This window comes from Chelmon rostratus, chromosome 8, assembly GCF_017976325.1.
Source record: "Chelmon rostratus isolate fCheRos1 chromosome 8, fCheRos1.pri, whole genome shotgun sequence".
Classification (NCBI taxonomy): Eukaryota; Metazoa; Chordata; class Actinopteri; order Chaetodontiformes; family Chaetodontidae; genus Chelmon; species Chelmon rostratus.
Window position 1 is genome coordinate 4,515,773 of NC_055665.1, and position 13,280 is coordinate 4,529,052.

The 13,280-nt window shown below is 42.1% G+C and overlaps 1 protein-coding gene across 4 annotated transcripts in view; it reads right to left on the bottom strand.

Moving 5' to 3' along the window:
* Positions 1–11,862, bottom strand: part of LOC121610520 (glucocorticoid-induced transcript 1 protein) — a 20,659-nt gene extending 8,797 nt beyond the window's left edge. For 2 of the 4 annotated variants that reach the window (XM_041942678.1, XM_041942677.1), the window contains exons 1-4: positions 11,731–11,862; positions 11,222–11,583; positions 6,429–6,577; positions 100–189 (exon numbers count right to left, since the gene is read on the bottom strand). In XM_041942678.1, coding sequence (XP_041798612.1) covers positions 100–189; positions 6,429–6,577; positions 11,222–11,583; positions 11,731–11,747 — 618 coding nt within the window. In that variant the 5' untranslated portion in view covers positions 11,748–11,862. Of the gene's footprint in view, positions 1–99; positions 190–6,428; positions 6,578–11,221; positions 11,628–11,730 lie in introns of all 4 variants that reach the window. The other 2 variants (XM_041942679.1, XM_041942680.1) reach the window with 2 other exon arrangements.
* Between the last annotated feature and the right edge of the window lie 1,418 nt (positions 11,863–13,280).

A 13,280-nucleotide genomic window follows, 5' to 3' on the forward strand; every position in this document is an offset into this window, starting at 1 on the left:
CAGACTGCTGACAGCACTCCCTGTGTTAATCCACTGTAGTGTTTGTTGTCAGAAGCAGCTGTGACTTGGGTGAACCAAGTTTAAGACAAGTGAATCTACCTCTTTGAGGTGGTCTGCGCTGCCCCAGGAGGCCGACCGCTGGTGTGGACTTCCCTGTTCTGCTCCCTCATCAATCCAGAGACCCGGAGTCTGAAACAACAAAATGCATGCTGACACATAACCACGTTATACAACTCAACACACACAACTCATGCTGTTCACACAGGTGCTGTGTGAAATGTGCAGTGCGACACTGCAGCAATCAAGTAGCATTCTTATGTTGGATAGGCAAACAAAGACAAGTATGGTGTACATGTGTACAACAGCATAAACACAAGCTTCCATTGTGTGTGGATGCAAAGCTATCTAAATGGAATACCTTACATCACCCTTAAGTCCTAAGATTAACTAACCTGCAGTTTCTGAGATATGTTCACATGGCAGGGTAACCCAGTGTTTACAGAGATCAGATAACCCAAAGGTCACAGATGTGGTCTTTGTTAAACATATGCCAATCAAGTGTCACATGCCAGGTATTCATTTTATATATTTATTTGCATGTTAGAAATACAGCTATTATAAAATCACATATGTGCACTAAATTTTTCACATATATTCAAACACAATGTTTCCGACATATACTCAGGTAATTTAAAGTAAACAAAAGTTTGTGCAGGAGAGGTAAAAAGTTAAAAGCTTATACAAAAACCACTCAAATGTCTGTGATAAATACACAGAATAGCTGATGTGCCACCTCAATGTCAAGTCATTCAGGATGTGAGCACCGACTAAATACCTAAAATGTAAAATGTTTGGATAAGCAATTGAGAGAGATGTGGGTGAAAGCAGTAATGAGTGCCGTGCACTCAAAAGTAAAAAATCTGGAATCAATGAAAATGAAGAAAACAGTCATGAAATACCATCCCTGAGGAAAGAATTACACTCAACAGGAAAAACAAAAGTCATAGCATTCTTGATTGCTTCCATTAGTAAGCTGGGTTAAGATAAATACATCTGTGGCAGAGCATAAAACTCGTTTTTTGTCTAAGGGCTCAACTGACTTGCACATTCCAAAATCCACCAGCCATTTAACAAGCGAACCATCATTCAGGAAAATAGTTGCAGGGCCATCAAACAAAAATAGTTACCACATTAGCATGGAAGACAATGTCTGCCATAGGTGATATTAACAAAGAGGCTGCTAGTAGCTGGTGTTTCCACCTTTTCATCTTCAATAGTTTCAATGAGTCTACATTAGTATTACCATTTAGCCTATATAAACACTACTGTGATTTGGCAGAATATGTACAGCACACTTCTAGGCTTATACCAGGATGAGTCTACAGAGGAATTAATGCTGTTAGTGCACCAGTAAGAAAACATCTAATATACAAAACAGTCCCTTACCAGAGAGCATAGAGGCACTTCTGTCTCACTGAACATGTCTTTTAGACCTCTACTGCATAAACGAGGAAACGGTTAAGTTATGTAAATATATGCAAAAACAGAAACAGACTGAGGATGTTTCATAGGGTTGTCTGAAACCACATACTTCCCCCTGATTATGCATATCAACAGTGCCTCTGGTCTTCAAACAAATCCTCAAACATCTGACGTTTTATGGTCAGCACGGTGGTACGAACCATCTTAAATGTCAGTGTCTTCACACTGCCTTATGTCTGACCCCACACAAACAGAAAAACCTCTATGGCCCTCCAACCAACGCACAAGCCTTGCCCTATGATATGGAATATCACGCTGTGAATAATGAGGAACACCCGTGAAGCCGTTTGAGCTGGATTGCTGGCGCTGGTGGAAAAGGACAGCGAATTAAATGGGTGCTTGTGCTCTCATAAAGGGACCACTGTGCTTGGCCACGCTGGATGGCAGATGTGTAGCTAGCCTTTAGCATTAACATTTTGTGCATGGGCTAAGGAATGGCTTGTGCTGTTTGATGCCTATGCCAAACATTGAGGGACTTGGTGCTGCAGCCTAATCTGTTCATACAGAATGCAGATTGCAGTAAAAGGGCAGAGAGGCTTTATAGAGTTGTGGACTCAGCCATTGAGGAAAAACTAAGTTCTCACAGATGTTCCATGACGTCAAGCAGGGAATGCTACTCGCTACTTGTAACTCAATGGCATGTGAAACGCTTGTATTTGGCAGTAAGTGATATCTATAAGTTTTCAAAAGGCTGTGCAACGCTGCTTAAAATGAAAAACACAACCAATTTGCTTGAGAATCAAAATAAAAATTTCTTTTCAATACCATCTAATTCAGTTCACTCAATTTACAAGTGATATTCTCCTTCATCTCCAAGTGTTGCTTCATCCTCACTTTCGCGAGCCTTACATCCATTTAATGTGGACAGTGTTGACATTGATGACCCCTAGTTGTTTGTATTTTAGCCAGTATTTAAACAAATATTAAGGGGCTTATAGGTGAGCTCCCAAACACTCAATGGTATGGACTTTCTGCATTAATCCTTTTGTTTTGTTCTAAGGAAAGCCAGTTACTTTAAAGATGTCAACCAGCCACAGGCAGCATGACAGAGGTCATATTTTTCTTTATGGTGGATATCTCAGTTTTATTAAATGCCTAATTTTCCCCAGGTATCCATAGTAAGACAAGGCAGTTAAAGATGCTGCAGGCTACCTCTGTTCTCTGTTCCCCCTAGACAAATTGTCATATTACAAGAACACCCACCTTTATTTGCTTCAGAGGCCCTTTTATCATGCTAGCTCTTGAACTTCCGGCCCGAGTTGTGTGCTTTGTAGACTTGTGTGCCAGGTGTTCTGCCTGATAATGTACTGCTGTGAAGATAAAACTCTGCTACCATAGCCTACAGCTTGCTTCCCATTATGATTCCCACCCAAAGGGTTATATACAGGCAACATCCTCAAGAATCCAGCTCTGTTCCAAAGCAGGAAATAATGACTGGGCTTCAATAGAACTGCAGTGGAATTTGTGCCGGTTTGTTTAGATTGCGTGCTGAGACATGTGAGCAGAGTGCCACTGCTATCATTTGGTGGGGTTTAGAGATGAGGGAAGCATGCATTTTGATTTGGTGAGTTGCTTTTGTGTATCTGTTAACTCATGCATGTCTCAGACTCACTTAGCATTCCATAAAATGGATAAATGCCTCATCAGTTTACATTAAATTTCATATTCCAGGCCAATAATGACACAGTTTAAGCAGATTCACAGTGGTGTGAAAAACAGAAGGCCGGTTTGTTTAGTTTGTCTTACAAATACAGACTGCTGATTAGTTATTTCCTCTCACGCAGATGCAGAAAGTACATGCATGTCAGTGGTCAGCTGGCCACTAGCTGCAGTCTTTGTGTTGTGTTCAAGTGCAACTTTTAACAGAAGACGTGAGGCGACGCAAACCGTTTGATCAGCCTGCCTTTGTCGGTGCTAGTTCTTTGAGGTTGGCTTGGTGTGTCAGGGCCCTAATCTTCATACAGACATTCTCTGTGTTCTGTAACCACAGGGCCTAGGGCACACAGACCTATCCCGGAACAGTGATTAGCATATGTATGGACCCTCTGCTCCTCAACTCCCACACAAAAGGCAGGCGGGCCGTGCAGCCACGAGGGCCAGGTGGTTAGCAGTGGGATTTCTCCTCGCCTCAGCCATAGCCTGAGGGACAGGTGCAAACAACTTCACCTCCAAGCAAGGCTGCAGTACAGCTCAAAGAAGAGGCTGTCTTGAACTTGTGCAATGCACAACAAAAGAGGCCAGGGACCTTTTGTCCGCTGCTTTCTGCTGTTGTCTTATAAAAAGGAGCTGGGCCCAGGCATAGCTTGTTAACAGGAAGTGGTCTCTGGCTATCCTTGGGGGAGTTTGTGCATTTAGTCGCTCAAGGACTGTGAAGTGTGTCACACTCTCCCACATTATTACAACATAGCCAAATGTTTTCCACCTCAAATTTTCACAGCTTTGACAGACATAAATCTCTTAACTGGATTTTAATTCTGGCCTGCAATCAGATCTTTGCTGATAATGGCTGGGAAATATGGTTGAGGCCATGTTATTATATAGCACAAGTAAATCGCGCAATGTGTCAGAAAAAAACAGTAGGTCTACAAGATGACGGTGTATACGTGTCCAGACGTTTCTGTGCAATGACATTTTCCAAGACCTGATAATTATCAAATTCATATTCCATACTTGTCCAGTCTTTCCAGGGCTGAACAGGAACCCTGTAATTAGAGGTGTTTACTCTGCATACAGCCACTTGCAAGACATCGTGCAAGGCCCTCTCACAGCTTCCTCAGTCTACACACAAAGAAATGCGAGGCAAATGAGGGGTTAAAGAGATGAAGCCCATGTAAATGAGGCTTGGCGGTCTTCATTCAGACACATGAAAGGCTTCTGTTAGCAAAGAGGGAGCAGCTCTTGGCATGATCATACATAGTCAATATTATTTCTTAACAACTAACTCAAACCTGCACCCCCAAAAAAATTAAGCCCTGTATTAGTAAAACTACTTTTAGATGTCAGTCACATGGCAAGATTACCGGCTGATCATGTGTGGGCTGCTATCCAGGAAAACTGTGGTGAGGCTCAATGAGAAATCCAGACATAGGTCTTATGAAGTGTTATAGTGTATTGAAACGTAATGCAGTGAGAGAATTCCAGAATATTTACAGTAAAGTCTATTAGGCCTGTATTAGCAGTGGATTCCACCACCAGCCACCAGAGTACTAAAAAAATAAAAATCTTAGACCACATCTTATAGATTTGTCTCCTTCACCAGCCACTATGACTGAAACCAACAAATACTTGGAAATCCTAACTACCATCATGTGCTTAAAGAAAGGTGAAAGTGGGTGTTGAATTTGGGGATTTAGCAGACACTCTGGCCATATGTGTGTGGACCATATGGCATTCAAATCATATATTGTAGGGTATTTTTAGCTTCTGTTAAACTTTAAACTAGCTTGTGTTCAATGCAGACCTCACTGAGTGAAACAGTTCCAGCTCATGATTATGAAACAAACTTCAGCCTGGTATTTCTTGCGCTGTGAGCTTTTTCTCACACATCCCCTCCCAAATATGACTGATTAAGCCATTGGCTTTGCCAAAAAGATTTTCTCCCCACCCCCCGGCATTGCAACATGGTTCTCTGATTAATAACCGTAAAGTAAAATGCACAATGTGACGATCAATCATTTTCACCTGCTTGGAGAAACCAAGTAAAAGTAATTTTGTCCTGTCATCTGTTTTATTGCTGAATTAGAGAGATGATGACACATCTTGTCTCAAGATTTGGTTACAAGAAGACAAAGTATGTGGCCTGCGATTTATGATGTAGAACCTCTTCTTTGTTGTTTTTTTAAATGTGGACACTGTGGCCACGTGGAATGCACCTCAACCATCTGGCTACCAGGGAACTCCGTATCTCTGAAGATTAGTCTTATCAAGCCACCTACACACCACTAAATATGTTCCACTTTTAGAATCAACCACTTTTGCTTTCGGCCATGGGCTGCTGCTGTAAAGAATCATGATGTACATGTAAATCTGCAACACATGGCAATATCATTAAAACCATGATATGAAAATGTTTAAATCAAACAATGATTTATACCGGAAAAGAGTTGCGAGGTAGTAGGAGCCATTTTTGGGTGCCCCTGGTTCTGGAAGTGAAAGTCCCATTCATTTTTTCCATAGACAGTGTTACATGACTCACAGTTGGAGCACTTCTACAGCTTGGATCGGCAAACCAGTTAACTGATCGGTAACAGCACTGGAAAACATCAGCTTCATTGATAAAAAAATAATAAGGGTACATGACTGTGTACATAAAAGTGTTGGGGGAGAACTTAACTACGACATGCATTTTGATATTTTGGGGTGAGTGCCACTAACAGCGGGTAAAAGCTAAAGATTATAGTGCTGCGTTAGCTGGTAAAACAATCTGCACCTTAAACCAATTTATTTTTGGACACTGGGTTAATTTTGGATGATGTCAGCCACTATGGCTTTGTTTTGTTCACAAATTCAATGACAAAGTATTTTGAATTCGCTAGCGTTTTTCCATGACAATGACAGCCAAGGCTCATAGGGACTGCAGTGTTGGCCCATGCCAAAACGACAGAAAAAACATGATTTCACAGACACAAGGTTGAAAGAATTATACGTGGAGGTCAGAACAAAGACCAACGGGATCACTACATTATCTAAGTGAGTCCCATGTGCCTATGTTAAGTAACGTTGAAAATACTGTTTGAAACAATACTGAAATGAGAATACAGAATGGGGAAAAACACTTGCAGAGCCAACAGCTGCTCCCATGCTGCAACTCTACTAATCATGAATAATGCTGTGACCCACCCCTTTACAGGCCTAAATCCAAGACAGTACTACAGAACGGTATGTACCTGTGTGGCTTTGTCTTTCATACAGGAAGGGTAGGGTCCATGGGAGTCCCGAGGCCACTGGCCGGTGAGGTATGGCCCCGTGATGGCATCCAGGGAAGATGTCCGCCGGATGGCACTGGAACTCCGAACTTGTAACTTGGACCTTTCTGCTGTGGGGAAGAATAAATACAAAACATGAGGCGCACACACACAAAACACATACACTCACACCCATGTCAATGTCAACACCAAGTTAGAAATATTTCCAGAGACCCTGAGGCATCTATGACATTCGATGTACCAACTTTCCCGATTGTGTCAATAAGACTAAGTTCAACATAGTATTAAAATGTCATTGTAATAAATCTCTCAGTGGAAATGTGTATTTAAGGACTGGGGGCCATATTTGAGTGGCACACAACTTATAATGGTTTACATTTTTCACCTGAAACGAAAATCAATTGCATGATCAAAATCTTTTTGTCAAAATAAGGTAGTTAAATAAACAAGGCCAAGAAAACAATGTCTTATAGTAGGAGCACAGAAAGGAAGGCTAGATCATGACATATATTTGTGCCAGCATGCTAACAATTCCATATGCATTCCAGTGAATCATCACAGAATTAATTGTTACTCAGGTCCATGGCTGAAAAAAGTCAGAAAATGTCCAGAAACAATACATCATAGTCAACATTTTGCCCTCACCTCTGTTCACTACTGCAATTAACAGTCTTTTATTGCAACAAGATCTTGCCTCAGAATCTCATTTTGCTTTCAATGTGTGGACAATGTTTCTAATCTCACATGCATTAGTGCAAATGGCAGGCTTGAGAGCTGAGGCCTGAAGCAAACGTAAATGGCTGAGCAGGAGTATCTGATGTTATGAGAGCAGTCTGCTGTGAGCCAGAGCAGTTAAGCACACACCACCCACATAAGAACTCATAAACAACCACAACACAATGCACATCAATACTGCCTGCATCCACTCAACATTCCTGCAGTGACATGCAGTAAAAAGAAAAAAAAAAAGAGAAAAACAAAACACACAAACACATTAGCTTGAGAAAAGCATGAGATTGCAGTAAGAACTGGATTAAATGCATTAGCCTCAATTACACTTTGTGTAATTACTAAAAGTAAATGAAAGCTTCTTCATTTCCGTATCACAGACTGAATAGAGGGAACAGTATAATGATCTGAAACACGCTCATTTACTTCATCCCCTGTCTGAGCAGGCAGTGGCAGAGGCCTTCCCAACATGAACACACAAACTAGCATGCAGACTTAACTATCTACATGAGGCACCCCTCTCCTAGCAGAACTACACAGCCGTTCATTGTTGTTCTTTGTCCATAGAATACACAGGCCTACCCACCCAAAGGTATTGCCTAAGTAAGCTTACTGGGCTACAGTAAAATTCCCTGAAGCATTGTAGACAAAGGAAGCAGGCTAAATTTCCATCAATATTGATATAGGCCAAGCCAGTGCTCTCAGAACCGGGATTGTGGTTATTTTCCATCGTCTCCCCACTTGCCAGACTAGAATAATCTCCTGATGAGAAAAAAGAAACAGTGTGAAAGAAGCCAAGACATCAAAGCAGTCCATCTGCTGATTTCAGGGATGAGCGAGTGGTGTGTGTGATGTTAAAGGAATATTTTCAGGTTGAATTTTAATACGAACTTTCCTTCACCGGACATTCGGCAAGCTGTGAAAAAGTCTCTGCATTTCCAGGGATAAATGGGTGGTTTATTAACTGTAGAGCAGAGGCAAATGTGAAAACAAACATGTGGTCCAAATCACCAAACCATAGCAGCATGGTTTCCTGTAGGCTTTCACTCGGCTGCATGACGCTGGTTGAAAGGAAAATCACGATAATTTAGCTACATCTTGTGATGACAGAACAAAATTACCTTTGGTTTCAGAAAGGCTCGAGTGAATGAAACTTGGTAGGGCTTATGTATTACTTTAATAGACATATATCCTGTAGATAGCCTTGGACATATCCAATTCAGTTCAATTCAACTTTATCGTAGCTGCTTAACTACATACACGGTGAATAATGAAACATGGAATTGCCTACTCTCTGTGTAAGCTTGGCCACTGTTAAAAGGTGCAAGGAGAGAAAATGAACAATGGACACAGTGTCTGATTATGCTGATACTACTTAATACTTCATCCTGAAGGCTTACTAATATTACATATTATTTGCCAAACTTGATGCATTGTTATTCACTGCAATATATATGGTACAATTATAGATTCTGCAAATACTTATGACACATGTGCATTTATATACTATATTATATAAATAAAGCACATTACACATCATCATCACGTCTGGATTAGCATTAATTGTTTGATCGTGCAGTTACTAGGGAATCTCTTTAACCACCAAGTTCACATTTAACAATGTTCTATATTAGTTGCTCAAGATAAGTGTGTTAATTGCAAGCAGTAATTTCAGCAGTGACTGTCTTTCATGCAATATAAATGATGAATGATGATATTAATCTTGGCTATGATCTTTTAAAGTTATGAGTTTCAGTATCTGTCCCTCAGCTGGTCAGGAAATGGCTTCTTAGCATCATTAGCATCACTCAATGAGCCCTGTGGGCACCTCCCACAACAAGCTAACTGGGACTAGTTGGAGTGTATCCCGGTGGATGAGGAAGGTATGCTAACGATTCCAACTTTCATAACTGAAAAGTTAACATCAAAGTTAAGGTTCAACCAGATGCCACACAGTCAGTCAGGCTGATGAAACTACAGCAAACAGCACAGTTCCACCAGAGTCGACTGATTTGGACAACACGCTCATTTTCACATTTGGTCCTACTCTGCACTTTGAATGGGTGACAATGAAGCAGGGCTGTTTCAGCACAGCTGGCACTTTGACAGGGAGCGGGACATTCATTGTTGGGACAGTGTGGTAAGAGAATGATGTCATGCTGGTGAACCCAAAAGGTCATAATGTGGAATATAATACACTTCACTCTGTCCTTCATCATCAGGCTATGATCTGAACTGTTTGAACACCAGTGCAGTCCACAACCCATGTGCCTTTGTCTGGCACCAACATTGATGGAACTGTAAGGCTCTTTGGACTGAATTCCCACCAAATGGCAAGTATTATGTCTGTGAGTGGGTTCAAAGTACCACTATGACTGGGAAATTACAAAGTGCAAGGCCCACTGCTTCAGTTACATCAAGCTGGGCTGCTGTGATGAAAGACAACTACATCATGCTCACACTGTTGTAATTGTTTGCTTCTTGATAGATGTAGGTCAGTTTGCATTTTTTTGACTCCTAGTAGCCACTAACCCCACACTGATATGATCATAGTCGTCATCTGTGGCCTCTCATGCATGTTTAGGCTGTGAGGTCAAAGCAGTGAAGGAGGGTCAAGTCTCTATCATCACCACTCCCATGGGACGTTAGCTTGGGTTAGAGGTCGTCTCTTTCAGAGGACTGAAATATGTGTGGCATGCCACTGGAGTGGGAAATGAACACCAAACGCTAGCCAAACAGGGGCGAAATTATTTGTGCCTGGTAAGTCTGCCTACTCAGTTGTTGTGGAAGAGACTTCGTTTCCTGCCTTTGCATGGTACACTGGTCAAGGTTGGAGGTCGTCTTATTCAAAGAACTGAGGAATGTGAGGAACGTCGCAAACATCTAATTTCACACACAATAACTGCCATGCTGCACTGAAACAAGAGGGCTGCCATTTTGGAGAAAGGTAAGAGAGGGAAGCTGTCAAACGTGACTAATGAGAGTAGCAGTGATCCAACTGCGTAGCATGTTGTGATATGTGTCTTAATCTTCTTAAACTGCGGTGAGAATACCTGGTGCTTTTCGTGGGAACTGATGCCGAGTCAGAAATACCCAGTGAGGTTCAAAGAACTAGATTGAGTCTCTTTTTGTCTTCAGATACTGGAAAAGCAAGCTGTATTCAGACACTTCCATATCACAATGTGCCTCAAGCACTCACCAGATAGTGTGTGGTTATGTGTGTGTTTTGTACATAAAATACAGGGTTTACAGAAAAATAGCTTAGCAAAAAAATGCAGCCCTGGCCTATGAAAGGATACTGCTACCGGTCTGAAAAAGCAGCCAGTGTCGATATTTGGCAGGACAGGCTGTCACATAAATAAGATTTAGTAGGAAATACGGATTTAGGGCTGCCTGGACTTGCATGTCCTGCTTCAGTTTGTCTCCATATCACGTCCAAGGAGCAGCCAAGCATGACATGAAATGACATAGCACTTGCCTCTGTTGGCCATGTGTAAGGCAACATGCTGAGGCTCGGCATATGTTCTGAATATTCAGCGTGCTCTGTGCTGCGCGTATGGAGTGAGGTCAGAACAGGCAACACCTGACCATCCGCTCAGCACTGCTCGACTGGGACTGACGTGGCCCCTTTCACAACTGAAAGCATGCCTTTCTGCCAATGCTCTCCTCGCCCTCTCTCCTGTCAAAAGTCCATAGGAAATGAGAGAGCTCATAGTGCACTCTATTCTCTTTATGAGTGCCAAATTGTTAAAGGGGGCAATAGGCTGAATAGTTAATGCATCACCTTCTGCAAATCATGTGCCAACTTTGTTGCAGACTCAAAGGCAACCCATTCAAATATAATATTTGAGCTTTTTTTGTACAATTAAAATAAAATTCGAATGTAAGTCCATAGCTGTACACCAGTTAGTGTTTCCAAAAAAAGTTACCATGTCAAGTTATCAGTGGACAACAGCACGTGGTGACATGGCATTTCTTGGCCTATGCAACTGTGAGGGAGAGCAGCTGAAAATAAGTGTTTTTACCTCTGGACACTGGAGAGTCTGGGGGGCAGGAGGAATCCTTATTTTCGGGGGACAGTCTTTGCTTAGCACTTCCTGAAGTGAGTGTCGGGCTGGAGGGGGGACTCGAGCCTCGGCTGTTCGTGGCTCCTCCGTAGTGTGTCTGCGCCCGCGTCGGGCTGCTCTGACCCCCACGCAGGAGCTGATAGGGCACGGTGGCACGGATGGGGTGCAAACGGCAGCTGTTGTTGAAGGAGCCGGGGGAGCCCGCATTGCTGCGTCTCACCCTCGGCTGCTGGAGCGAGTTGCTGGGGGCTGACATCCTCCGAAACTGGCTGTAATTCCTATCGCGTTGAGAAAGACGTACTGCCGAAGCTGCTGCTGCTCTACAGGAGGAGGTGGTGGGGGGAACGGTAAGATAAACATTAGCCTGTTAGCAAAAAAAAAAAAAAGTTAGCTTCCTTGTTTTTCATTTCAACTCAAATGCTCGAGGGAAAAAAAGCTCCAACACGCATTATTTGGTGATAACTTACCTGTAAAATGCTAACATATGCCGACGTACGCTGTAGCCGTTACACGAGTAACTTTAAAAGTTGTTTTTTATACTTCTTGAAAGGTTTAATTCGTGTTTTCCGGCTCTCGCTCTGTCTTCCCCATCATGTCCACTGACTCTAAATGACAGTTATTTCGACCAGACTACTGGCTGATGTGTGTGGGCGGGCTACGCTGTTCACTTCTCAGCTTGTTATTGGATAGTGTGGCCGTACAGTAATGTCGCTGATTGGTCCAAAACGGTCTATGGATCGCAGTTTAATCCAATCAGGTCAAAAATGTGTTATTAGTACGGATAGTTTTTCTTGTGAAAATTAGGACGTAAAACATAATTAAACTAAAGTATAGACGAAATTCGCCTGTATACCCAATCCAATATTTATAGCAATAATGTACTTCAACAATTCATCATATAAAATCACAAATATTAATATATACTGAGTTTACACTATTTCGGGGCTTTCAGTCTTTATCACACGGTCTTTCTCTGCAGATGGAGTAAGATCAGTCGTCATGGACATGTAGAGCACAACACTGAGCACTACTTATGGACCTTGTAAAGTAACTCCATACATTATCCATACAGCATTTATTCCAGCATTGTGTACAGTTTACAATAACAATTTACCTATACTGCACTGTATGTTATCGTCCATGTGTTTGGTATATTTTATACCTACTTACCTGTACATAATAGTTTGCTTATCTTTGTTTAGCCTTGTGCGCTATTTGTCTCTGCGTACCTTCCTGTACACTTGTGCTATGCTATTTTTGTAAGCTTGAGATACATTGCTGCTTTCTAAGGTCAAGAGTGAATGTCAATTTGACAACAGGGCAAACTCAATCTGCCGAGGAAGACTGTGATGTGACCGAAAGCTCCAGACCTGCTACTAATGAACCTTGTGGGGAGGTTGTTGTGTCAACAACTGTTTGGTCAATAATGAACTTTATATCTAATGAGGAGATTTGTTGCTCATCTAGTTCTGAGGCCCAAAACCCATTGTTTTTCCCTGTTGCCCATCTTTCTGCCTGCATTGATGGTCTGTGATTCTGTGGGAGTTCCCATGGGAGAATAATAATGTGTGACTCAATGTTTTTAAGCAAAGATAAAGAATGCACATGACAGAAAACCCACGCCATCTGTGTCTATGAAACATAATATAAAAATAAACCATGTAAATGTATGGAAAACACTCCATTCAGCAGTGCTCCAATTTGTCAGTCGGAATTTATTTAAAAGGCAAACACAAGAAACACTGAAAGGATGAAATTCCAGCCACCCTGTTTTTCGGGACGCTACACGGCTCGCCAATTTGTTAGCTCCACTCCAAAATAGTTCACAAAAGGGCATGCAGGCCTGTAAAACCTCCCACACCGGGAAGAGATCCTGGTGAAAGCAGCATACAGTAGCTCCTGTGCCCCCCTCCTCCTCACCTCCTCCTCCCTACTCCATGACTAAGTGATTTAGCCAGCTCTGGTGCAGGCCGCCTCTCACTTACAATGCCTCCCTAGGTTAGTGACAGAGCGGGGA